At 44.0% G+C, this 27,979-nt stretch overlaps 1 protein-coding gene across 4 annotated transcripts in view; it reads left to right on the top strand.

Moving 5' to 3' along the window:
- Positions 1 to 27,979, top strand: part of LOC123753955 (uncharacterized) — a 59,947-nt gene that overhangs the window by 24,869 nt on the left and 7,099 nt on the right. For 2 of the 4 annotated variants that reach the window (XM_069308018.1, XM_069308012.1), the window contains exons 4-13: positions 141 to 353; positions 847 to 936; positions 1,872 to 2,000; positions 7,032 to 7,229; positions 11,660 to 11,782; positions 14,674 to 14,777; positions 15,111 to 15,270; positions 18,856 to 18,879; positions 20,232 to 20,386; positions 26,699 to 27,245. In XM_069308018.1, coding sequence (XP_069164119.1) covers positions 141 to 353; positions 847 to 936; positions 1,872 to 2,000; positions 7,032 to 7,229; positions 11,660 to 11,782; positions 14,674 to 14,777; positions 15,111 to 15,270; positions 18,856 to 18,879; positions 20,232 to 20,386; positions 26,699 to 27,245 — 1,743 coding nt within the window. The remainder of the gene's footprint in view (positions 1 to 140; positions 354 to 846; positions 937 to 1,871; positions 2,001 to 7,031; positions 7,230 to 11,659; positions 11,783 to 14,673; positions 14,778 to 15,110; positions 15,271 to 18,855; positions 18,880 to 20,231; positions 20,387 to 26,698; positions 27,246 to 27,979) is intronic. The other 2 variants (XM_045735972.2, XM_069308029.1) reach the window with 2 other exon arrangements.

Here is a 27,979-nt window from a genome sequence, read left to right as displayed (position 1 = left end):
TTCGTAAACCGAGGTACCACTTACATTACACTACAGTACTGCATAGTAATTTATGTAGTGTAATATTGTATGCATAAAATTGTTTTTTGTACAATAATTATTGATAACTGTATTTATTGATACTATAATTTGTCAACCAGCATCTAGAGGATGAAGTTTTAACAACAAAGGCACTACTGAAGAAAATGAGCGATGAAGCTCATATTCGGCAAAGTATGTATGAGAAAAGGGAAACTCGACTACTTGAGGCCGATAAACAACTTGGTATTATTCAGAAAGAGTGGGTGGAAGCCCAAGAAGCAATACAAATGGAAATGAAGCAGCTTACTGCTCAGTGTAGTCATCTGAAGGAGGTATACGTTGTTTCTGTTGTGTGCTTCCCATGTGCAGCTGATGTCTTCCTGGGGCCAGATTCAGGAAGCAGTTATGCAAGTACTGTACTTAGGAACGTGTACATCTTTCCTCAACCTTTGACAGCTTTGGTTACATTTTTTAAACGGTTTACTAGCATGAAAACTTCCCAATCAACTGTTATTGTTATAAACAGCCTCCTGGTGCTTCAGAGCTCATTAACTGTTTAATAATTGTAAACGAAGCCGCCAAAGATTGGCAAAAGAGGTACAGGTTCGTAAGTGCTTTCGTAACTGCTTTGTGAATCTGGCTCCTGGTTAAGCTTGGCCACAGGTGGCCAGTACCACCTTTATGCTATATATTATGCCAATACATTGCAGTACAGTATGTATCAACTTTTGTATCTTTCTGATAATTATATAACTATTGTTTTGCAAGTGAAAGCTTGCTTAACTGATATCTCTTGGCATATATTATGTCTTTACATTATTTCAGGAGAGAGATATATTGAAAGATAAAGTCATTGCTATGGAAGGGAATATCGATAAGCTGACACAGACTGTGAGGGATTACGAGAAGATGAAGGTACTTTATAGTCTTCTGAGTGAGTTATTGTTTTTTGTCGCTGAGTAAATTGAAACACCAAGAGTTGACTATTTGTAACTACAAGTAAAGTCTTTACTCATGCTGACATTTCTTTCAATTATAATAAGTTCTATGCATTCTCTTCAGCCATTTTGTCCTTGATAAGATATTGTTACACAACATACTGTACATGCATACATCTAAACATATTGACCAAATCATCATAGTGCTCCATCTTACTGATCAAAGAACTCTGGCCTAAAACCAACTCTTTTTTTTTTTTTTTTTAGTTTTGTATAAAACTAAAAAAAAAGTGCTTTAAAACTAAAAAATAAGACCAGTGCTTTACACCAATACATGAAAATGTAAACAGTCACCCCTTGCATACTGCCATCTAATTGTCATTCCTTCTTATCCTCCTCATTCTAATTGGCATATTTATTAGTCGCCTGCCTTCAGTATTTCAATCTCGACTTCACTAGCATGAATTTCTATTTTTGATAGCAATATGTCCCATGAATTAACAGAATTAAATTCATCTGCACTCATAGATTTTATCATGTGTTGCTTTCATTAATATATTTTTAAGTAAATTGTTTTCTCATAATACAGACAAAAATTTTCCCTTGTCTTGCATATCTTGTATTGTGTTTAGACTGCTGTCTACATAAATCACATTAGATTTATTAGATTTCTTCCATTCATTAAATTAAGTATACACCTTATTTTAATATTTTCATGTAGGCCCCTAGATATCTCTTGACTCACTCTATAAATATATACACTTAATAATCAGACACTTTATGCCATCAGTTCTTAACATGTGCTCCTCTTCCTTTTATAAAAACTCTTCACTCCATTTAATCTTTCCTATGCACTGAAAGCTAGAATAAAATTGTTTTTGCATTTAATACTTTTTCCTCGTGTTCTTTAAGATTGCATTGGAAGAGACTCGGGACCAGTGTGTAGCAAGCCGAAAGCAAACTTCAGAAATGGCAGAAGAAAATCTCATATTAAATCAATGCTTGCAAGAGAAACAAAGATACTTGGAGGAGCTTGAGGAGGTAAAGCTGTGAAAATTGATTACTGACTTTAGTGGAGGACCTTATGATAATGTCCTTTATAGAATGACAAGGTCCTTCATAATGCAGTGTTAGAAAAGTGTGGAAGTTAGGTAGGCCTTTATATAAGAATGAAATAAAAATGTTGGGTAAAGAGTTATCAGTTGGAAAAAGGCATATTAAAATTATTTCTGAACAAAGATTCCTCAGATACAGTACTTCTATTGCCAGCTTCTATATGATCCCCTCAGGACTGCTATTGCCTGCTAGGCACTCGTTGATTTTGTTTCATTTATTTATTTACAAAAAGGCACAATGGGTTTGTGAGATTACTTAATATTGGTATTTCTGTGAGGAGCCCCATCAGCTTCCTGGAGCTTATTAGACTGATATTAGCTATATTAGTCAGGGGGTTTCAGTCATATGGAGTTGTTATACCTACTGGGAACCACTAGCTAGAACATGGTTCCCTCAGAGAGGCGAAGGGAGCAATGGCCTATGAAAATCCACTGTTTGGGAGTATATTCATGTCTGCCATTGATTGGGGTTGGGCACCCAGAATGGTAGGTGCCCTAAACAGACCCCAGCTGGTAGAAAAGTGCAATTCGAGACTGAAACAGGCTAAAATCTTCCCCCAAGAAAAACAAGGAAACAAGTAAACTGTCATCAACCTGATGTGCTGCTTGCCCACACCCCCCACCCCCCAGAAGGGAAGGGGGAAGCACCGCCCCACCTGAGCCCGCTATCTGTCCCCAGTTTGTTGAATGAAGCCAACTGGGGGTGGATGTCTACTCTGGTCTTGATTATCTGACAGGATTTTCACCCATGTGGTGGTGCCTGCTGTGTTGGTGCAGTGACCAGGAGTTCCAGTACCCAGGGCTACATGTGCTTTGGGTTCTCTTCCCTAAGTGTAAGTACATCTCTTGGGTTTCAGGGTTACCTTCCCTGGGACTTTTGGGTTTCCACTCCCATAGGGGGTAGCAGTCGCTTCGCTTCTGCCTCGCCATTGGGGTCAGCTTAGGTCTTGGTGCTTTCATTTGGCCCTGGGTAGGGAGTGTGTTTTGCTGGTTGGGGCGCACTGGGCTGCACAGCTTGCATACCAGCAGTGGCCATGCCTCTCTCTCTGGCCTCCTGTGGTTGTGGAGCTCCTTTGGGGTTCTTCCTCATTCTTTTAGTTTCTGTCCTGCCTGGTGGAGGACACGATTGTTGTGTATCCAAATTGGTAACAGCTTTTGCACTTCCTCAAGTATTTGTGGTCTTTGTTTCGTGATTATTGATACTCCTTTTGCCACTTGAACACTCATAATGTCCTTTTTCTTGGCAAGTATAGTGCATATTGTTGACGTGGATTTGTAGAACTACCTACAAAGTTCAACAACACGTGCACCATTTTCATGCTTCCGAATGATCTCTTGCTTTTTCTCTATTGTCATCCTCACATGCGATTTCTTGCCTTGAACCTTACCACTGGCTTTCTTGGGACCCATTGCGATGTATATTATAACAAATTTTATGCTCAAATAGCAAAAACTCCATAAATAAACGGTAAATCCTTGTGAAGAATTCAGGCGGGATAGTAACTAGGCGCGAGGCATTCGTAAACTAAGGCGCGATCGCCGTGCCACCACACGCTAGGTCGGCCTGTACGCGTATCAACAAACTCGTATCCTGAGGCGACCCTCGTCACCCGATGCAAATTTTCCAAGCAAATCCTGCTCGTAACCCAAAAAATCGTAACCAGGGGTGCTCATAATCCGAGGTACCACTGTACTCCTTGTACGCTCTCTCCGCCGGGCAGGTTGTGCGGTTCGGACCTCGTGCATCCTGCGCATGCGGCGTGGGAGTTTTTGTCATGGACGGTGTACACAAGTTTGGTGTTCCGCACCCTTTTTTCCTTGGGTACATTGCCTCTCGCTCCTCTTATCTCTCCTGTCCGGGCCCCGTAGATACCGGGGGTGTTCTGGATTACCGATATGAGAACTATACCAAGTTTTTCTCTGCATACGGGTGTGGTGTGCCGCATTTGCCTCTACCCTTCTCTTCTGCATGTGCGGCTCTGGCCTATTTTCCCTTTTGGTGCTCTTGGAATATTCTCGACTACGATGTGTCGGGACACGTTCGTCCCTACGCTCTGCAGGTGAGTTTATGCGGTCGGGCATCTCTTTCGGCCAGGCGCTAGTTCATGGTTTTTGAATGAGCGTTGAGGATTGGTTGTGGTGTTTTGTTTGGCCCATTGCGTGCTTCTTCCTGTGGCCTTCCTTGTTCGTCTGTGTTATTTGTAATATTGTGGGGCATGGCCCTGTCTTTCATGATCTTATCTTTGACACTCATCCCTTGACCGTTGTGCAGTGCCTGACTGAGCCCTTCCATATACATTGGCTTCTCTGTGTAGTAGGTCATGACTTTTTTGGTACCGCTTGCTGCCTGTCTTCTTCGTTCTTCATCTTCCTTCTACACTCCTGTCCCTAGCTGCTGGTTCTTGGGTTCTTTTCCTGGTGTTTTCCTTGCATTTTTTCATTTTTTCTCATTCTATATATTGTTGTGTGTTTTAGTATGTGCTTCTTGGCTCTACTAATGCTAGGTTGAACTTTGTCCATACTCAGTTTCCTGCTTTTGCACCGCCCCTGTGTTCAGTTCTGGTCCTGAGTTTTCATCTTCCCCTTGTTTGGCACTTCCAGCTTCTGGGTTGCCCTGTATGCAGGTGATTGTAGCTTCTGTTCTTCCTCTCCTGCCCCTGCAGTTTCTTTTCGTTGGGCCGGGAGGTGCTAGGTTTCAGGCCCTGGCTCCGGCCTTTTTCTTTGTGTTCCTTTTCAGCGGTGCATTTTTGTTTTCATGCTGTTCACGTCCTAGTTTGTTCTTCTCATACCTGCCTCGATATTGCCTGCTTCGTTTGCCCTGTTGGGGCTGCGTTCGTCGCTCCTGTGGGTTGCTGTGTCCCTGCTTTTCGCTTTGTGTTTTGGTTCATGGTGGTCGCTTTCTCATTGGCCTCGGCCTGGGCCCTGGCTTTTTGCTTTTCATCACAATTTTGTCCTTGCTGGTTGTGGCATCTGTGTTTCAGCGTTTTTTCTGCTGGCGGCTTCTGGTTGTCATCCATTGTCGGACTTGTTGGTCCTTCAGGGGTCCCCGGGGGTTCATCCCGGACGAGGCTTTCTGCTCGCCCGGGTTGGTTCTTTCCCGGCTTGCCGGGTTTGGGTTCCAGGTTTTCTGGCTTACTCTGCCAGTTAATTTTCATGATCTCACGGTGTCGCTTCTCACGAGTCTCGCGTCAGAACCACAGTGTTTCCGATCTCTTGGCGAGCTAGCTAACAGTGGGAAGTTTCTGTACGGCAGACGTTCCATCTGGTTCCTTGCCCTCTTGGATTTCCGGCTCTGCTTGCGCGGTGTTCGCACCTGAGGTTTTCCTGTGGCTCCGTCTCTTCCTATGCTCGATCGGTCCGTGGCGGGGCTGGTTCGGTTCTGCCTCGAGTCTCTCGCCATTTGTTGGTGATCAGGATGCTTCGTTGTTGGTGTCCCACCTGCGTGCTAAGTCTCGGCGGCGGTATGGTTTTTTTTTTTTTTTTTGCTGGTCCTTCCTTTTTCTTTTTGTTTCTAAGTAGGTTTGCTGTGTTTTGTTGGCGTGGTCTTGTCCTTCTCTTGTGGAGGTTCAGGGCCGTCATCTTGCCACATACGGTCGCCTTGTCTCATGCGGCGCTGGCGGAGCCGCTTCAGGTTGCTTCGGTTTTGGTGTTTCCTCTGCACCAATTTGCGAGCTCTGTCTGGCGTGGTTCACTTCCGGCCTGCTCTTGTGCCACTTGAGCCATCCTGGTTGGGTGCTCTCTTCTCTTCTCCTCGGTTTGTTGTGGCCCCTTCGGTTCTGGTTTGTTTTCCGAGGCTCTTTTTTGTTGGCGTTGGCCTCTGGGGGTTGGGTCGGGGTGCTTCATGCTCTCCTCCGATATCAGAGTTTCGGCTTTTTTGGTTCTCCTGATAGGTTTGTTCGCTTGGGGCCATCTCCTTCTTTTCTGGCGAAGACTGACACGGCTGCTTTCTGGAGGGGTCCTTGGGTTGTTGATGCTTGGTTGATCTGGCCGGGGGTGCATCATGTGTTGTGTTTGGTTGCGGCGTTTTGCCATTCTTTTCGCGCCACAGCTGCTGTCATGTTTTGAGTTCTTCCAGTTTCCCTTTTTCCCTGTTCCAGGGTGCGGTTCTCGGGTTGTCCATGGAGTGGTTTGGTCCTGCCAGCCTGCTGTTTCTCCCCATGCCCATGTCTTTCTTAGGTGGGCTGTGCATTCCTTCGTTGATGTTCCTGGGCCTTGTCGGGCCTGTGTGGCCTTGAGTTGGCAGTTGCAGTGTTTTGTCTCTGCTTTGCGTTGAGGTGTGTGCGACTTCCGCCTCCTGGGATAGGTCCCTCTTGTTTTTGTCTTTGGGTAGGTAGCTCCGGGGAGCCGACGGGGCATCCCCCAGAAAACCAGCGTTGAGTGTAATGAAATGCCATTTTCTGAGTGTGACCTGGAGGCTTCCCGGCAACCCTCCCTCCCTCCAGTCGGCGTTTTTTTCGTGTGTTTTTTATATCCAGCCTCAGAACTGTGGTGTGGATGGCCGGCGCGAGAGTCTGGGGCTTCCCCTTAGCCCTCCCGGCGAGGGGGGAGCTGCGCAGACGGTGGCGCGGCGACATGTGACGTCATACCTGTTTGCTTGTTTCTGTTCGGGGAGTTCTATCTACTCGTTCGGCTTTTTGTAGCAATTTTCACCAGAATAGGGGTTTGTTTTGGGACGCCTACCTTTCTGGGTGCCTAACCCGGTCGATGGCAGACATGGAATGCTTCCAATCCCACAGGGGTTTCTATAGGCCATTGCTCCTTGTGCCTCGGAGGATGGGGGGGCCTCGTGGCTCTAGCTTGTGGTCCCCGGTAGGCCCACAGAACTCCATACACATGACTGATGCCAAAGTCTGATATTAGCACATCAGCCTGGATAGCTCCGGGAAGCCTCCGGGTTTCACCCAGAAAATAGCGTTTCATTACATTCAAGGCTGATTTTTTTTTTATCTTGCAACAGGTGCATCTTCCGCAAATACAGCAAGAGCTTAAGAGGGTCGAGAGCAAGGCCAATGGATTCGAGGAAGCTCATGACAAACTAAAACGAATAAATGCTCACTTGGAGGATGACCTTCATGTGTTACAGGAGCAACACAGAATACTTCTAAAAAAAGTGGTTGATGAAGAAGAAATGAAAGAGAAAGCCTTGAAGGAAAATGCTAGTATTTTAAGTTTTTCATGTCATGATTTTTAAATCTTTGCCTTGTTTTCTTCAGCATTTTAGGTGATATAGAGTGAATATAGAGGCATATTCTTTATTGCCTGTTCACGATTGAGCACGATGTAGTGAATTTAGTTTAATTTGGAATGCAAGGTGGTTGCATTACAGGTTTTTTATGTCTGTCCACACCCAAGAATAGAACAAACTTTAGACAGGTCATTAAAGTGCATACATGTGACCTCAATTGAATTCCCATTAGATTGGATTAAATTAAAGTTTACAGTTGCAGCACATCAACCCATGTTTAAAGGAAGTGGCTGAGAATTCACCAAGAAGGTAGTGAGGAAATTAAGTAAATAATTAGATGCATGGAAAAAGGATCATTTAGAGTTTTATAAATGAACTAGCTGTACCCGGCCACGTGTTGCTGTGGCTCAGCAACGCATGTGCATTGCTGAGCTACAGCAAACTTTCCCTGTCTCCCAGTCCTCTCCACCATTACCACTTCCCCCCTTCCCTTCGTCCTGCCAACCATTCCTCGCTCCCCTGTCCCCTTGTCCTCCCAACCATTACCCATTCAACCGTCCCCTCATCTTCCCTACTATTTTACCCTCCCCAGACCCCTCGCCCTCCCCACCATCCCCCACTCCCCTATTCCTTTGTCCTTCCCACCATTCTCCACTCATCTATCCTCCTCGTCCCCACCATCCCCCAACTCTTCCTTCCCCTCGTCCTCCTCACCATTACCCCCTCCTGTCCCCCTCATCCTCGTCCCCACTCCCATCACCATGTCCTCCCCCACCATTCCCCACTCCCTCGTCTGATCATTCCCAAATGATCTGATGTTCCCATTAGAAAATTTGGAACATCAAATGATCTGATGTTCCTATCACTGAAATATCAGAAAAAGTTAAAAAAAAAAAAAATGGAAAAACAATAAATTAAACAAATAAACTATACTCACAAAATGAACAGTATGGTAAACAACACAGCTCAATTCCAATGCAGTGTTACACAAAATAATTTAATAAAAATGAAAATAAATTGAAATCTATGAAAATTCAAATTACTGTATTAATGAAATCGGAAACATTAAAATGGAATCGTAGCATATTTAATATAGCGTGTGTTGCTCTTACATGCAACAGATGGTGCTGTTTAAAAAAAAAAAAAACATGTTTATACCTGTCACAGGTGTGGCATCAATACCTATACTTAGGAAATTAACGGTATGGTAAACAACACAGCTCAATTTCAATGCAATGTCACACAAAATAATTAAATAAAAATGAAAATAAATAGAAATCTATAAAAATTCAATTTATCAATGCAGTTGGAAACATTAAAATGGAATCATAACATATTTAATATAGCGTATATTGCTATTACAATCAACAGATGGTGCTGTTTTTTCAAAAAGCATGTTTTTACCTGTCACAGGAGTGGCATCTATATAGTAGGTACAGTTTATAAAAACACGTGCATATTCGAATGGAACGTTTAATAAAAATTTCAAAGCATTTGGTGAAGAACTTTCGGAGATTACAGCATGTGTTGCTCTTACGTCCAACAGATGGCGTTGTTTTAAAAAAAAAAAGCATGTTTTTCTGTGGGGGAGCCCCTACGGCTCCCTGGAGCTTATCGGGCTAATGTATGTTATATTAGACCGGGACATTAGCTAAGGAGTTCAGACCTACCAGGGACCAGCGCCAGAACTTGGCCCCTTCAGAGAGGTTTCAGGGAGCAATGGCCCTGGAAAACCCCCTTGTGGTTGGGGTTTTCCTTATCTGCCATTGACCGAGGTTAGGCACCCAGAAAGGTAGGCATAACAAAATAAACCCCACATGGTAAAAAACTAAAAAAAAAACTGAACAGAGAGGTAGAAACTCCCTACAATCCCAAGCAAACAAGCAAACATCACACTTTATTGCCACGCAGATCATCCGCGCAGCCTTCCCCGCCCCAAGAGGGGGAGGGGGGAGCCCTGGACCTACTGCGCCGGCTGCCTAGCTTCAGTTCGTAAGCTAATTTCAATCGGGATAGACGCTTCTCTGGCCACAGTTTCCTAGGCAGTGTTTGCCTTGTGTGGTGTTCACTGCCGTGTGTTGTGTTGTGCGGTGGCCAGGAGTACCTCATTAGTGCCGGGGCTGCATGTGTTTAGGGGCTTCCTTCCCTAAGCGCCCTGTGAGTACTGCCCCTGCGTGACAGGGTTATCTTCCCTGGGGCGTTCAGGAACCATTCCCGTAGAGGTTCTTGCTGCTCGGCATTTACCTCACCCTTGGGGCCAGCTGGGGCTTGGGGCCTTTGTTTGGCCCTGGGTAGGGACTGGTATTGTGCTGGTTAGGGCGTCAAGGTGTTGCACGGCCTGCCACCTAAGCGGTGCGTCCTGTGTTGTCCGGTTGCGTTTTTTGCCGTTTCCTGCGTACCTGTGTACCTGTGTGTCTGGGGATGAGCTTTGGGTTGATCCGGTTCCCCTCATTCCCTGTTTCAGGGCTTGGGTCTCCCAGGTCGTCCGCAGAGTTTTTCAGTCTTCCAGACTGCGGTCTGTCCTTGCGCCTGTGCTGTTCGGACATTTGCAGCTTATGCTGCTGTGTTGGTGACGTCTAGGGCTCATTTCGGGGCGCAGGATTTGAGGGTCGCACAGGTTCTTGGCTGCCCGTTCTTTATGTGCGTCTGCTCCTGTGCGTTCTTGTTGCTTTGGGTCGCAGGTTGCAGCCTTTTTGTCTCGGCTTCACGTTGCAGAGTTTGTGGTGGCCGCCTCCCGGGTCAGCCCTTTCTTTTCCTTCTCTTTGGGTATGAAGCTCCAGGGAGCCGTAGGGGCTCCCCACAGAAAACCAGCGTTGAATGTAATGAAACACCATTTTCTGGGTGAGCCCCGGAGGCTCCTTGGGAACCCTCCCTCCCACTGGTTGGCGGTTTTTTCGCGTTGGTTGAAGCTTAGCTTCCGAACTGAAGCTAGGCAGCCGGCGCGGTAGGTCCGGGGCTTCCCCTCCACCTCTCAGGGCAGGGAGGACTGCGCAGACGATCGGCGCGGCAGTAAAGTGTGATGTTTGCTTGTTTCCTTGGGATTGTAGGGAGTTTCTACCTGTCTGTTCAGTTTTTTGTTTTAGTTTTTTACCATGTGGGGTTTGTTTTGTTATGCCTACCTTTCTGGGTGCCTAACCCCGGTCGATGGCAGATAAGGAAAACCCCTACCACAAGGGGGTTTTCCAGGGCCATTGCTCCCTGAAACCTCTCTGAAGGGGCCAGGTTCTGGCGCTGGTCCCTGGTCCCTGGTAGGTTTGAACTCCTTAGCTAATGTCCCGGTCTAATATAACATACAGTAGCCCGGTAAGCTCCAGGGAGCCTCCGGGGCTCGCCCAGAAAATGGTGTTTCATTACATTCAATGCTGGTTTTTCCTGTCACAGGTGAGACATGTATATAATAGGTATATAAAAACACGTGTCTTTTTGAATGCAACATTGTCAAAATTTCAGTGCAATCGGTAAAGAGGTTTTGATGATTTCCCCTCACATGGAAAAACACAGTTTTTAAAAAAAGCATGGCTTTTCTCGTCACAGGCGTGACATCTATATAGTATGTATATAAAAACCCACTTGGATGCGATTGGAACGTTGTGTGAAAATTTCAAAGCAATTGGTGGAGAACTTTCGGAGATTAGCGATTTTGAACAAACGAACATTTCCATTTTTATTTATATAGATTAGCAGATAACGGAATGGAAACTCATTTGTAGGGTTGGGAGAGAAAGTTACTAAAGGTAACATGATCTGTATGTATGAAAAATGCTCTGGACTTTGGATAGCCAGTCAATCTTTAAAATGTATGAGCCAATAAATGTTTACGGAAAAGGATGCCATAAAGTAGACAGTATAAAATTTTGTTTCAAGATTTCATTAACAGGTTCTTATAACCTTTAGTGCGGGGAGAGAGAACCAATTAGGAGTTAGGATGTGCATGGTGTTTTGCATGTTCCTATTTTCTTGGTTTAAACTGAGGTGATCCACATAAATTGTCAAACAATTTGACTTTTTGTACAGAACTGCCACAATTGGTACATTTTCACCTTCATTCAGTGATGATCACTGCTGTCATCGTTCTTTTGTTAAAGATAAGCTGCCCATCATTGTAGGCTTTTCATAGTCACGAGTTACATTCTTCAACACTCCTTAACTTTTCCTAATATTGATTCACTATATTGTAAGCACTGCACCAGCTCTTTGCTTGTTCTTTGGATAAATATCTTCATGCTACATGCTTTAAAACAAGTGTGTAGCATGATTAATTATGTGGCTCAGTTTATTAGTTACTGGTTACTGGCTTATTAAGATTGTACTGTATGAAGACTTTTGTTCAGAATCTAATTCAAATGACAATTTTTGTAATTTACTTTTTGAAAAGGGTTTGATTTATTTCAAATTTTCAGGCATCTTTAGAAGAGCAAATGAAGGATCTCTCATCTCAAGTGGCAGCCACACGAAATGAGCTTCATCATCACTACCAGGCCCAGTTAGAGGAGATGATGGGGAAGAAGTCTCGCACTCTCCAGGTAGTTTTACAAATATTTTCTGTGGTTATCTTGAGATGATTTCGGGACTTTAGTGTCCCCGCGGCCCGGTCCTCGACCAGGCCTCCACCCCCAGGAAGCAGCCTGTGACAGCTGACTAACTCCCAGGTGCCTATTTACTGCTAGGTAACAGGGGCATTCAGGGTGAAAGAAACTTTGCCCATTTGTTTCTGCCTCGTGCGGGAATCGAACCCGCGCCACAGAATTACGAGTCCTGCGCGCTATCCACCAGGCTACGAGGCCCCTTTGTGTAGGTAATTAGTTTTATGAATAGGTATAATTGATTGTACTTGGATTTGTAATCATTGTAAAAGGAACATTTTGAGAAGTGAGAAGTATTTGCAAAGACTGGTTTGAGCCCTGGATAGACAAGGATGATTGGGTACCAATTCTTAACTTTTCCTGTTCACCCAGCAGTAATTGGGAACTTGATTGTAAACAGGTTTTTGTATTGTGTTCTAAGGAAACCAGTATGATAAGGCTAAAGATCGACTGGTAAGAGGAGTCGGTCCTCTTCTCCTTTACTCACCTATGTTGATGTGGTATAATTATGATGAAAAAGACTACTATATTGGTGGCGCTTGTGAGGATCTTCACGTGGTGCATCTTCACTCAGTGCAATCATACATCAGATTTGTGTTTGAAATATCTCCAGTCTCTCGGATTCCACCACCACCCACATGTCCAGTTGCTTGCAGGTTAATCAACCTTGGCTAGCCTCATGGACAGCCGCAGATGCGAGACAGTGTACAAAATCAATGGCATGTACTTTTACTCCCAGCACATAATTCCTCAGTCCTCACACAATAACAGATAGCTGACTATGTTGCATGTCCTCCTAAGGTTTCCCAATGTCAAGAAACTGTCTTACTAAAGTGTCCTCTCCTAACTTTCCAGAGGATCCAAACAGAAAACAGAATAATATGTCAATTTCTCGAGCTGCTGCCATTTTCTAGCACGATGATTTTTTACCTTGGGTAGAGTGTCTGTCAAAAAGTGATGCTCTGTTAGGATGGGTTGGACCATGGTGGTAATTAGCATTTCAATTGCTGGTGTTCTCATACCATTGGCAGGAGGAAATTAATGGTGAGCTAATTGAATGGTTGTAGGTGATAGTGAGCAGAATTGGGGGGTCACATGTTAATGAATAATTACAGCTACCCTAACAATTGCTACCATTGACCCATATCCTCGTTCTCTGCACATATTGGGATAATGTGTCCGATATGACAACGGCTGCTCACACAATTGTTCTCCATAACTTGTATTATTGTTTACCCAAGAGTGGTTCTGGGATCATGGTGATAACAGTAGTGATAATTCAGGCGGTGTTACTTGATACAGTCTGTTACTCTAAGGCCACATTGCTCTTACTTGGCTGGGATAGAAACATGTTTGTCTATTGTGGCTGACCTCAAAATGATGCTTGTCACGATGACTCGAGCTGTCTGCCTTGCCAACTTCAATGAACCTCTACAGAGTACACCATTCAGAGAGTAGCATCTTCATTGGCCTATTCCCTGATTGGTTCCTTCCCAGAGTTCACATAGTGTTACTAAGATCAGGTTCTGATCCTTTTCACTGTGCACTTCTCCATCCAGGATGGCATTTCCACTCATGAACTTTGTACTAACTCAATAAGGTTTTCATTACTCTGTAGCATAACCTGATATGGTATGATGGCCATCATACAATATCTGTACACCAATATCTGAGAAATTGCGCAAATTATGGGCTCCGAGTGATTAGTTGCTTGGGGACCCTCAACCCCACCACCCCGTGGGGCGACAATTGCCACAAATATAATTTTTCACAATTATATCAATGTCTCTTATTCGTTTCTTCTCTAGTTTTTTGCTGTAATATTATTCAAGAGTGTGTAATTTGTGGAATTTATATAGGTCAATATGTGGAACATCGCTATGCTCAAAATTATGGGGCTCTTATATGTGACGTGTATTATATTCTAAGATTAATCAAATGGTGTTTTTGCTGTTATTACACGATATACACACACTATATAACTACAGTATCTACATTTTTGTGCATCATAATGAACCACAAAGATTGTGTGTTGAGAGATTATATACACAAAAAAAGAATCAAAGGTCAGCCTAGCCATCGACAGCCGAGTGTGGCAGGGGCTGCCCCAAATACATTTTTATACAATTATTTCAGTGTCTGTGAATGGTTTTATATCTAGTATTTTGCAGTAATTTTATTCAATAATATTCAATAATGGGAGCCAGTCGGCCGAGCGGACAGCACACTGGACTTGTGATCCTGTGGTCCTGGGTTCGATCCCAGGCGCCGGCGAGAAACAATGGGCAGAGTTTCTTTCACCCTATGCCCCTGTTACCTAGCAGTAAAATAGGTACCTAAGTGTAAGTCAGCTGTCACGGGCTGCTTCCTGGGGGTGGAGGCCTGGTCGAGGACCGGGCCGCGGGGACACTAAAGCCCCGAAATCATCTCAAGATAACCTCAAGATAGATCACTAGCGTGAGCTCCACACAGCGATTTTTTGGAAATAGTATACCTTGAAAGAGAATGGGCCATGCCATATCATCGCCTATTTGGGAGAACGGAAATTTCATGGTGCACACTTTGAAACTATTCCCAAGTCGATCAGATAAAAAATGGATTTTATAGAAATATTTTTTCTCTGGTCGCTTGAGAGTGGCACTTATGCGGATTGAAGAGAAAAATGTATGCCACTCTCAAGCGGCAAATGTGTGCAAAAGTCTTAAGGTGCTCTGCACAGTGCAGTGGTTAAAAAGTGCAGTAATACAATTTCATTAAAATGTAAGTTTATAAAGAGCAAACTTTGATAGTGTAATGAAATTTTATATTGATATAATTGTTGTGCATTACAGGAACAGCTGAATAAGTTGGAGATAAACATGAAGAGGAATCTTGAAGAACAGCTAGATGCTCAGCGAAAGAGCCACTATCATGCCTGCCTAAACCTCCAGAAAGAGTGAGAAATACTTCAATCTTTGGTCTTGGGGCATTTTGGTATTTTTTGTTTTAATATGCCAGCTTATTTAAATAATAATTAAATGATTACCTTTTCATTCTATATTTTTTTCCCAAGAGAATCTTTGTTTTAGCATGAACATCATTAATAGTGAAGCAATTGTTTGTCACTTGTGTGAAAAGTAAGACTGAAAGAGGAAGATTATGGATGGTATGGAAGGTAGTGAGGCTTGTGCTATAAAGGTGGATGGAGTGTTTGCTGTTGTATAATCGCACAATACTGAAGTGGCATGTTGTAAGAGTATGTTCATAGGAAATACATCTTGTGTTACAGGCATGAAAAACAAATTAAGGAGATTAAATCATCTAATGCAACACAATTGTTAGAGCTCCAGCAGCGGTTAAAGATGTTGGAGGAAGAAAATGTGAAACTTAAGGATCAGCGGCAGGGCATCGTCACTGCTGTGTCCTCCATCCTGGGCCTGCAACCTGAGGTATGTTTGCCATATTGTACATGTTGTGTGAAATGCAGACGTTTGACGATGTTATTGATTACTGTGAAGAAAACGTCTATAGATAAGCCTATCTTGTAGATTAAATTTTGCTCTGGATGATCTTTGGCTTTTAAATAAAGGGTTGTCACTAATGTTTTGTTATTACCTTAATGTATTTACTAATTTATTCATGGCATTTTTTAATTTGGAAAATATTATATGAAAGTTAAAGTGCAGGACTTTAGAGATTGAGCATGTATGGAGTCACCACAAGTACTGTTAAATGCTCTAAAGTTTCTATATAGGTATATGTATAAAGAGTTGTGTAGTGTGTTGCTGGTTTAATATTAATGTAGGTTTATGTAAGGGTTTTGTGATGAGGGTGTAGACATTGTGTATAAGCCTAATATGAGTAAATGAAGTATTGGAAAATTTAATGTATACCTGGATATCTGAAGAGAATTTCGGGAGCTCTACTCCCTGAGCCCGGCCTGAGGCCAGGCTCGACTTGTTGTAACTTGGTCTAACAGGCTGTTGCTTGGAGTGGCCCGCAGGCCCACATAGTCACGACAGCATGTTTGGTCTGGCATTTCTAGCAAGAACCTGTCCAAGTGCCTCTTTAATAAATCCACCTTCTTTCAGGCATTGCAGTACAGGGGTACCTCATTTTAAGAGTGTAATCCATTCCTGGAGACGGCTCATAAACCGAAGCAAATTTCCCCATAAGAAATAATGGGAAATGAATTAATCCTTTCCTGACTACCCAAAAACCTCACTTCAAACTAAATTTTATACCTAATTCATCAAAATCTACACTACAAAAGTATGTTCAACTTATTACTTACTCTTGCTGATGACTGCTGTTGGTGTATGGAAGATGGTGAGGAAGGGGGTGGGGGAGGAGGAGAGGTGTTACTGTTTGGAAGGGGAGTTCCCTTCCATTATAACATCAGGCAGTGAGGATTTTTCTGGAGTGCATTCTTTGGCACGTTTTGCCTGCATACCACTAGGTCCTGGTTGTGGCTCACTGCTTGATTTTCTCACAATGAAACGATCCATTGAAGATTGTTTTTTCCTTCTTCGCAATATTTGTCTGAACAGTAGTGAGGCATCACATTGTCATTGAAAAGATTAATGCAATGGTCTACTACAGCTTCCTCTGGGCGAGTCGTTTCAATAAAAGTTTGCATTTCTTCCCACATCTGACAACACTTCCTAATGGTTGCGGAAGGGACATTCTCGTCTGCCTCATCCTCCTCCGCTGGAGAAATATCCTCAGCTGACTCTTCTTGCTGCTCCTTTTGAATGGCTTGGAGTTCTTCGTTGTGTTGTCCACCAACTCCTCCACCTCAGCACCATCCAATTCCAAGCCCATTTTCTGGCCCAGAGTAACAATTTCCTCAACAATAGGCACTTCATTTACAGGCTCAAACCCCTCAAAGTCTAGTTCTGTCACACATTCAGGCTACAATTTTCTCCAGCCAGAGATCAGGGTTCTTTGAGTCACTTCTTGCCAGGCTTTGTCAACGAGTTTTAAAGCACTACAAATGTTAAAATGGTGTTTACAGAACTCTTTAAGGGTGAGGTTTGTGGCTTCAGTCACTTCAAAACATTTCCGGAAAGTGCCCTTTCATAAAGTTTCTTAAAATTCGCTATGATTTTCTGGGTCATAGACTGAATTAGAGTAGTGGTGTTAGGAGGAAGGAACTTTACTGTGAGAAAATTACTGTATCTGTTCAACAATGCATCTTCCAATCCTGGAGGATGAGCAGGAGCATTGTCGAGGAGAAGCAGGGCCTTGAGTGGCAAATTTTTCTCCTGCAGATATTTTTGTATGGCAGTGCACACCACATCATTCACCCACTCTGTAAAAAATAGCCTAGTCACCCATGCCTTATTAGCCCTCCACATCACACACATTTGTTTTTTCTGCACACCATACTTTTTAAAAACCCTTGGATTTTCAGAATGATACACTAGCAAGGGTTTAATTTTCAAATCGCCACTTGCATTTCCACACAGCACAAGCGTAAACCTATCTTTCATAGGCTTGTGTCCAGGCAATGACTTCTCCTCTTGGGTATGTCCTCTTAGGCAATCTTTTCCAGAACAGTCCTGTCTCATTACAATTACATACTTGTTGCGGTAGGTATCCCTCAGCCTCTACAAATTTTAAATTCTTCAATAAATCTTTCAGTCGCTGGTTTGTCTGATCTGGCAGCCTCCCCATTCTTCACAACACTACGAATACCACTCCTTTTTTTAAATTTGTCAAACCATCCCCCGCTTGCCTTAAAGTCTATTGTATCTGCACTCATTCCAGTGGTTTTCTTTACAAGGTCTTCGTGCAGTACCCTGGCTTTCTCACAAATGATGGCCTCTGAAACACTATCACCCACTAACTCCTTGTTGTGTATCCACATTAATAACAACTTTTCCACATCCTCGAGTATTTGTGGTTTGTTTCGTGATTGTTGATACGCCTATTGCCACTTTAGAACTCATAATGTCCTTTTTCTTGGCAAGTATAGTGCATATCATTGACGTGGCTTTGTTGTACTGCCTTCAAAGTTCAACAACACGTGTGCTATTTTCATGCTTCCAAATGATCTTTTGTTTTTCCTCTATTGTCATCCTCACGTGCGATTTTTTGGTTTGAACCTTGCCACTGGCTTTCTTGGGACCCATTGCGAGATATATTAAAACAACTTTTATGCTCAAATGGCCAAATATCTGACAAAAAAGTGTAAATCCTTGTGAAGAATTCAGGCGGGATAGTAACTGGGCGCGAGGCATTCGTAAACTGAGGCGCGATTGCTGTGCCACCACACGCTAGGTCGGCCCGTACACGTATTGACAAACTCGTTACCCGATGTAATGTTTGTATCCTGATGCAAATTTTCCAACCAAATCGGGCTAGTAACCCGAAAAACTCATAAACAGGGACACTCGTAACCCGGGGTTTCACTGTATTTTTAATGCTTGCTGGTAGGGTGTTGGACAGCTGTGGACCTCTAATGTTCAGACGGTGTTCTCTGATTATGCCTATGGCACATCTTAGTGCTTAGGGGCGCCTGACAGCTGAGTGGACAGTGCTTCAGATTCATAGTCCTGAGGTTCCGGGTTTGATCCCTGGTGGAGGTGGAGACAAATTGTCAGTTTCTTTCACCCTGATGCCCCTGTTACCTTGCTGTAAATAGGTACCTGGGAGCTGGACAGGTGCTACAGGCAGCTTCCTGGGGATGTGTAACAAAAAGGAGACCTGGTCCAGGGCTCAGGGTCGAGGACCGGGACGCTAAGCCCCGAAATTATCTCTAGATAACCTCAAGATAAGATGGCACCTCCACTCCTCACTGGTTCTATTCTGCATATTCTTCCGTATCTTTTGCTCCAGTATGTTGTTATTCTACTGTGCAAATTTGGGACCTGGCCCTCCAGTATCTTCCACATATATGTTATTTGATACCTTCCTTGTTTCCTTTCCAGAGAGTACATTTTGAGAGCTTTGAGATGGTCCCAATAATTTTGATGTTTTATTGTTTCTATGCATGCCGTATATGTTCTCTGTATTCCCTCTTATTTCAGAAATCTGCTGCTCTGAAAGGTGAAGTGAGTACCGAGCAATACTCAAGACGGGACAGCACCAGTGATTTAAAAAGTGTTAGCATTGCTGTGGGATCTCATGATATGAATGTTCTCATAATCTATCCTATCATTTTCCTGGCCATAATTTGCTTGGTTATGTTTACTAAATGTCAGGTCGTCAGACATCATAATTCCCAAATCTTTTACGTGTTGCTTGAAGTTTGCTTAAGTGCTTGATGTGTGAAGATGGTTCTTTTATCGGAGTGAAAAATACTGTGCAGACTTTTCAAATTATATTGAGGTGTAGAGAGAACTTAAGGTGAACAAAGTTACTGTAAAGTTATTGTTGTGTATAGGAGGGAGAGGAAAATTGTGTGAAATCAATGTGAGTGTTGAAGTGCTGGAAATGGTCAGTCATGGAATGGGTCAGCATCAGCCTGGAATAAAATGTTACGTTATTTATGTGAAGTTGCAGGTATTACTGTAAATAATAAAACATTAAAAAGTATCAGTTGTTGGTTGGTTATATCATTGTAAACAAGCATTATTATACTCGAGCAGTCACTGACAGTAGCACACACCCTCCCAACTGCTTCATGAGAAGGTGTGTACAGCAATTGTTTGTTGTTTGTGAATTATCATATACATTATTTAGAAATACACTCATTTCCCTCTTGTAAACTGCTTCTTCCCATCATTATCTTTTACCATATCATGTGTTGTCAACCCTTCTCCCAGTAGCTAACAACTAGCCAGTCACTGGCTAGGATGGACTCAACAAGTCTAATGGGCTTAGTCCCTGACAACACGAAAACCATACTGTTGTTGCTGTACACAATTCAGTAATCCTTTCATTTTTATTTTAAGTAATAAATACTGCATGTACTAACTACAAATACAGTAGCATCTCCACATCTGGAGGATGATGATTGGAACGTGGTCCGGATGATGAATGAAACTCGGTTTGGATGTTCATCAATCTAGATTTCAGAATATTTGTTCTTTTTTTGGCAATTTATCTCTCAATATCTCAGTTTTTTGTAGAAAAAAAAAAAAATATATATATATATACTATATATGTTTCTGCATATCTAGACAACATATAAATAAGGATTCTGTTCTGTTGACATAACAGTATGTTTCCAGTGTTGGGACCAGGAAGCTGTTACTTATTTAGGTCAATGACCGCCTATTTCCCAGGATGGATCCCATTACAGTTGAATAACTCTCAGGTACTTATTTACTGTTAAATGAAGAGAAGCATTGGGGTATAAAGAAACTTGCCCAAATGTTTCTCCCAGCCTGGGACTCAACTTTGGCCCCAATTAGTTGCAAGCAGACTGCTAAATTGTTTATTTATATTTTTTTCCTTCTAGGATACCCACAATACACATGTCCTCTCAAGCAAAATACAAGGTAAACATCATGAAGAGGCAAGTAACAACTTAAGATGTAAACTGTTAAACAGACCAGCGTCAGGAGCAGGTTCACGAGGAAAGATGTTCTCTCAAGGAGGTAGTCGTCCTGCAAGGTATGTGTTATTTGTGTTAATTTTGAACATGATTAAAGATCAGGAGTAATATAGAAAACAAAAATTAGTTTCAATTGTAGAAGTTTAATTAACCCTCAAAAGTGTTTTTATCTTCATTGGACTAATCGCTTAGGGGAATGTGGTCGTCATGAAGTAAATGTCTATTGTGCATGAGCATATGAGTTCTTATGATGCCCATACAGTTCCAGTTGCTCAATAGAGTTTCCCAGCAGTCATGAGAGTCCACAAAATAATTGATTCGGAGGTACTTCAACTCCTGGCGTCCCTTATCAACATATGAATGCACTTATCTGACCAACATTAGAGCTTCACTGTGTATATTTTAGTATTCCTTTTACTTCAATATATAGATGCCTTTCATTTGCATATTATTTCATACAAATTTTTATTTTTTTCTGGGGTGAGCCCCTTCGGCTCCCCGGAGCTATCCGGGCTGATACGAATGTATTAGACCCTGGCATCAGTCAATGTGCATGAAGTTCTAGGCTTAGAACTTGTGGCATTGTGGCCTACCAGGGACCTCCAGGCAGAATCTGGCCCCCTCAGAGAGGCACGAGGAGCAATGGCCTATAGAAACCCCCATGTGGTTGGAAGCATTCTGTCTGCCATCGACCGGGTCAGGCACCCAGAAAGTTAAGCACCCCAAAACAAACCCCTATTCTGGTTAAAATATTACCACTGAAAGCCGAACTGATGGACAGAACTCTCCCAACTGAAAACGAGCAAATGAGCATGATATCACCACGTCACCGCGCCGCTGTCTGCGCAACCCCCCTCCTCCTCCCCAGGAGGGGGAAGGGAGAACCCCAGACCTTAGTGCCGGCTATCCACCCTGCATTTCTGTGGCTGATGTGGAACTGGCAAGGTTGTGTGCCTCTGGCTCCAGAATTTTCCAGATCTGTGCCTTGTGGTGTGGTGCTGTCTCTTTGGTGGTGTGGTAGCCAGGAGTAATTTCTTCAGTATTCAGGCTGCATGCACCTAGGGTTCCCTTCCCTAGGTGCCCTGTAAGTACTGCCTTTGGGGGCTTTGGGTTACCTTTCACAAGTCACCTTGGGATCTACAGTGCCTCCGCTGTGTCATTTGCTGATCGGTAATTGACCGTCCTTGGGGTCGGCAGGGGTGTTTCTTGCTCCCGTTTGCCTCTGGGTAGGGGGTAGTTTTCATCAATAATTGGGGAGCAGAGTACTGTGCATCTAGTTATAAGCTCTCATAGCGGTCAGCTCTGTTCTGCCTGGGCACTTTGTCCTCTTGCTGGGTTTTTTCTTTTTATTTTTGTTTTCCTGCCTGGTGGGGGGGTCTACACCTTGGTTTGGTCATACCCTTTGTATTTTGGCGGTCCTCCACTAGGCTCACACGAGTGTACACATCACGAGGGTTCATCTTTAGCAGTTTGCTTGGAAGTTTTTGGGTGCCGACTAACAGTACCCTGCCTGGGCTTCCCTAAGCAAGATAATGTGACTAAGGGCCCTGGGAAACCCTGCAGGGGCTCTTTGGTCCAATGGACGTGACCCCTGGGTCCCCTCTCCCTTCGTGCGAGTTTGAAGGTTGCTCTGTCCTCATGTCTCGGGGTGACACTCACCAGCTGTGCCTCCGTCATGCTGCCTGTTGGGTTGGTGACACTTTTGACCCAGAGTCTTGCGAGTTTTGTTCCTTGTTTGTACTCCAATTCACCCAGTTCACTGATCATGATATGCGGGTGCAGGCAGCTTCGGCGTTGCATGCTCGATTTCAGTTGTTGCAGTGCACTAGGTAGATTGCTAACCCGGATGCCCCAAGACTGGGGCATCCAGGCATGTATCTCGTTTTGGTTATAAGGACCTGGACTTTGGGGGGGGGAGTGTTAGTCGCCTCGACTTTGCTTCCGTCTGCACCCCCTTGTCCTTCCCTTTCTGTTGTTCATCCTGGTTCTTACCCCTTGCTTTCGGCTCCGAAGTGTCTGAGGGTTTCAGAGTCTGGGCAGGTTTTAGTTAGCGTTGAGACTCAAGGGGTGGGGGGGGGGTGCCCATTCCGGTATGGCGACAGAGGCATTCAAGCTTTGTCCACCAGCTAGATCTTCTGGGTCTGACCAGTGGGCCCCCTTTGTTGCTGCTTTTTCGGCTGCTCTTGCTTTTTCTTTCGAGGGGGGAGGTTTGGAGGACGGCTCAACCCTGGGTCCTCGTGGTGAGGTTCCCGGAGCGGAGGGGGGGTTGACTTAGAGGGGGCCTTGGGCTCCGTAGGACTCCATTTGGGTTTTTGCACCTAAGGGGGCTTGGTGTAATAGGGAGTGAGTTTTCCCTGTCCTCGTATGAGTTATATTTGGCATCTACCCCTCCCCGGGTTTGGTTCCATGATCCCATGGGTTCTTCAGTCCCATCTTTCCAGAGGTTTTCGGCCTCCTGCATCCCGCCTCATGTTGTGCAGGAGGCCATTGCGGCTTACCCCTGTGAGACCTGGATTACGCTGTCATAATGGATTCCTCTTTTTTCGTGTATGGATCTTCCTGTCCCTACTGGGTTCGTTACATGCATTCCGGAGTCATCCTGGCTTGCCCACTGCCCCTTTTTCTTGTCGGAGACATGGCATTCATTCTGTCCGTCATGTGCACTTGAGTGGCACGAGGCTTATGCAGTGGTCCAGGTTTTCCTGGGGGGGGGGGGGGGCGACTTTGAGCGCCTCTATGCGTGTTTGTTCGCCCCTGCCCTTCCTCTGGATGTTGATGTGGTGCACCTTCACATGCAGGTTCCTTCCCTTTTGGCTGCATTGGTTGCCGAGGACTTGCGTGTCCGTGGCCTGTTAGCTTTGGTCCTGCGATTCTTTTCCCTTCTCGAACTGTCCTCGGACTGGCTTGAGGACGACGTGGAGGCACTTGGGGCTGCTCCTGGGTCTGGTGCGTTGGCCCCGGCAGTGCATGTATCGGCTGCTCTGTTTGCGCCGATCCTGCGGGATGCAGTGTCGCTATTGTTTGCTTCCTGTTTCTTGTGTTGGCAGGCGGTGCTTGCTTCCTCTTTTGAATCTGCTTGGGTCCTGACTCTTAAGATTTTTTGCCTTTTTTTGCCCATTGCTGTTTGCAGAGTCTGCAGGCAGCTTCTTCTAGTTGCCGTCCCATGTCGGATTTGTTGGTTCTCCGGGGAGGGGACCATGAGGGGTCTTCCCGGAAGGGTTGTGTCAGGCTTTGGGGTTTCTCCCATTGTGGTAGGCCAGTGGTGCCAGTTTCAAAGCCGGTGCAGCCTTCGGGACCATCTTTGTTTGGTTGGCACGGTGTTTGCTCTGTGCAGAGGTTGGGTTCCCGTAAGGGGCATCCGCTCTTTCATGGTTCGTCCCATTGACAGAGTGATGGGGGGAGGTTCGCACTGTTTGCTCATGCCTGATCCCACAATTTGTGGGCCTTTCAGGTCGTTTCGAGCGGCCTGCTGTGGTGTTGGGTGGCCCTTCCTCCTCCTGGAGGTTCGGGGTTGGCGGGACAAGCCTCTTCTCCTGCGCTTTGTCAGGTCATCTCGGAGTGGGTTCGCATGGGCATGGTCGAAACGACCTCGTCACTCAGGTGGGTCTCACCCCTGTTTCCAGTTCCGAAACAGGACTGCGCGGCCCTCAGGTTCATTCTGGACTTGTACTGTCTGAACCCCTGGGTTTTTTGCCCCTCCTTTCGGATGACTACTCTGTCCTAGGTCTGTCTTTTGTTGGAGCTGGGGTGCTTGGATGGTGTCCCTGGACCTCAAGGATGCATATTGGCACATCCCGATTTATCTGGGGTTCAGGGTCTGGCTTGGTTTTGTGGTGGGGCGTCAACGTTAACTCTCTGATCCATAGGCTGGATGAGAGAGGTTGTATTAGGAGGAAGGGCCATCATGTGAGATTAACGTGTAAATTCTGGGGCGGGCTGACGCATTATCAAGCAACAGCAAAGCCCGAACTTTGTTTGGCCTTAATTTTAGTTTCTTGATGATCGCGAACTTCCTTGCAGAACACATCATGAAACAAAGAAAGAAAGATCATCTGTGTAAACCATGCATTCTTTGAGTTACAATATTTCACAGGCAGTCTGTCCAAGCAGTGTTGCAAGGCTCTTGGTTTCTTTGATTTGCCAACAATTGCACACATGATTTTGTCTGTGCTGTCGGCATTGGCACACATCATGGCCGACAGCCTGTCCTTGTTAACCTTACGGCCTGGCACACAACCCTCACCCCTCATAGCTAGAGTTTTTTCGGGTAAACTCCTCCAATACAGCTCGGTTTCATCAATGTTATAGATTTGATAAGAATATAAATTATTAGACAAAGTGTATGTTCTTAATTTGTGGTTTATATAATAATAATGGTTCTAAACTGCTTGTATCTGCACTCAATTTTTCACTGACAATTTTCCTCTTCACAATATTGTGCCTCCCTTTGAATATTGCAATCCACCCTTCACTTGCTTGGAAATCCTGTATTCCAAGGCTGCTTGCAAAGCTGCTTGCAGCATCTCTTATTTCTTGACTGCGAATTGTCAAGCCAGCTGTGCAGTGCTGAGCAAACCACTTCTACACAACCTCATCCAACTGTGCATGCCTTGAAGGCTTCAAAGTTCTTCTACTGCACCCTCTGCTAGTGCTTTCACCTTCACTCTCCCTTGTTGAAATGTATTTCATGTATTCAGCTTTTTGTTTCCTTACGTCAGAAACAGTACTAGTGCCTATACCAGAGTCCTTGGCAACATTTACAGCCAACCGGCCACTTTCACAGACTTCTGTAACACATAATTTGTCCTTAATTGTTAGCACAACTTTTCTTCCTCTTAACACCTCCAGAACGATTGCTGCTGCTTCCAGACACAGTCTTGGCAAAAAATGATCAAAGTAGTATGAAAACAAAAAAGTTACGTAAGAAAATATTTCAGTAATGGCGTGGGACTGTGGTATAACGAGAGGGGTCGGGAGCACATGAACTGTTTTGCTTGACCAGGCCTAGACGGGTCCACTTGGGACAGGCAAGCACGTTACATAGGCCACCAGGCGGAAAAAATTCCAGTACTGTAGAATCAAACTAGTCTTCAGCCTGTGCAAATTGTTTTTAAGAAACTTGTATTTGTTATATACTGTATTAGATAATATTTCTTTAGTTTTTACTGTGATGAATTGTTCTAAAGTAATTATTGGTTATTATAGGCCCCTCCACATGCTCCTTATCCCCACAGGTAGTCCCTCCCAACTCTCCCCTCTCTCCTGACTCCCCCTACTCTCAAACCAGCCACCCCAACACCTATACCACGCGCCTCGAGCCACAGTCGTACGGGACTAATATGGTGCGGCCTGATGCTTGATGTATTCAGAAGAATCTCTGGTTGTCCAGATTTCAGTCCAGATATGGACACATCGGTAGAAAGTTATCCGGATCTGATTTAAACTCTCCATCAGTATACAGTATCTGTATGGGACATTACCTACCAAAGTTTCCCTATGTGGGCTGTCACTGGCACTGGATTTGGGCTCCTCGTATTACCCATGGCATCTTTTAGCCCACTGGTTCCCAAACTGGGGGCCATAAGGGGGGGCCTATATTATTTTACAATATGTGGGAGGCATGGCCCTCTACCAAGTGTAGAGGGTCATTAATAGGGATGCTATATGTAAACGGTTAATGATGGTAAAGTTTGGGAACCACTGTGAATTAAATTTAGTGGGAGGTTTTGGTACGCGTATCTCCAGAGGATCTGTGACTGTGGATGCCTCTGCAGCTTCCATCGGGGAAACCTGATGTAAGCTGCAGAGGGAACTTGCAGGGAACCATCTGCAATGCAGGGGAACCTATTCAATGACTTTATTTTCAGGGATATTTCACCTTTTGTCCTTACCTTAGAGAGCAACTAAGTGGCATAGTCCAAAATAAGGTTCTTCAGTTAATGACACTGAGCAGATCACTTCAGGAAGTATGTGGGATGGCTTGGGTTAAGAAAACCTGTTGTAGTTTTGGTGATACAAAGTTGTGGAGGTCAATTCGTGTGGCCTGGCTGGCCAACCAGTGGTTAATGTACACACCTTGGCAGTCACTTGCGATGAAATGGTGTGTTTGGAAGAGCTGAGTTTTGTAAATTAGCCTTTTGAAGATCATTGTAGGGTGAATTTTATATTTTTTCTGCACCACCATGATTGCAGGAACATTTAAAAGGTTCCTTGCAGTAAATATGAAGTATATTGATCTGCCTTGACAGTTCATGATCTTGTACTCTGGACCCAGAGGGATCTTGCAATTGGGAGAAACTGTGTTCTGTTCAGAAATAAGCTTTTTGTATTTAATCAGATCCTTATTTTTAATAATTTATTTTTCTTTACAGTGGCAAGAGTGCCAGTGGTGTTCCTCATCTTGGCCTTGGAAACTCATCCTCCAGTGACTCTGATGCCAGTATGTTTCAGGAAGGCAGGCAGACAGTCAGACCCTTGCATGGAGGATCTTTATGTACTCTCCCTGGTAACTTGAATGCCGACATTGTTAGTAAAGGCAAGCTTTGGAATTCAAGAAGTGAAAATATGGCTGGGTACCTTGAATCAGATCATTGTAATGGAAATCTTCACATTAATAATTCAGATAGGGAGTACAGGTCACTTCCAGATCTTCAAAGCAAGTCCAGTTTAAAAGATAATTATACTGGTAAAATTGCTGGAAATGGTAAATCAAGAGGAGCAACTACATATGGTGGGGCAAGAACAAGACATGGGAGTATAAGCCATCAAGAAGTTCCACAAGAGTCCATTCATCCATCATATTCTAAGAAAATCTTTATGGCTTCAGAAATTATCCAGGCCAGTGATTATACAGATGAAGATGGCGGAGAAGCACAAGCAAATATAGAGATGGAAAGAATTTTTCAAAAATGCAAAATGGTAATTACAGTACTTGTATTTCATTCATTAATAGCTTGATGTAGTTTGCAGCGTTAATTAAGGAACTGCGGTTACCCAGCTGATCGACTGCTAAACACAACATTAAAACAAAGCCACATTTAAGTCTTATGTGCTTCTGAGTAAACAGGATCAAACTTAAAAATCCAAAATAAAAAACAAACATCACTTTAATAAAACATAAAACCTATCACCTACAATACATCTGACTTGCACACACAAGATAATAATGACACAAAAACACAGATAAACAAATTATAACTCAGTGACTCAGACTTGTACACAACAATAAAGCAATAAAAGGAAATTATATTACCACACCCACAAATCTTGCCGAACTGCCCGGGCATTTTCTTAAGACCAGTGGAATTTCAACCTTCACCAGATGAGCATCCAATATCAATTGCTGTCTGGTGGTACACCACCCTAGACGTCATCTCACATCCCCCCCCCCCCTCTCCTCTCGAAGCGTGGGTGATGTGACCCATAACCACTCGTGCCAGTAGTTACATGGTGAGCCATACTTAACTTAACCACTGCACTGCTCTGCATTAAAATATGACACCCCCATGGTGTGCCAAAAATCAATACTTTCTAAAAAAATTAATTTCTCCTCTGTTGTTAAAATGCACTCCCTGATTGAAGGAAACTAAACAAAAATATTGTATGACATACTTGAACCATGGTGGAGCTGGGAAGTTGAGCAAATTATGGGC

The sequence above is a fragment of the Procambarus clarkii genome, chromosome 6, assembly GCF_040958095.1.
Source record: "Procambarus clarkii isolate CNS0578487 chromosome 6, FALCON_Pclarkii_2.0, whole genome shotgun sequence".
NCBI lineage: Eukaryota > Metazoa > Arthropoda > Malacostraca > Decapoda > Cambaridae > Procambarus > Procambarus clarkii.
Note: the sequence above shows the minus strand (reverse complement) of the source record. Positions and strands in the feature narration are given on the sequence as shown.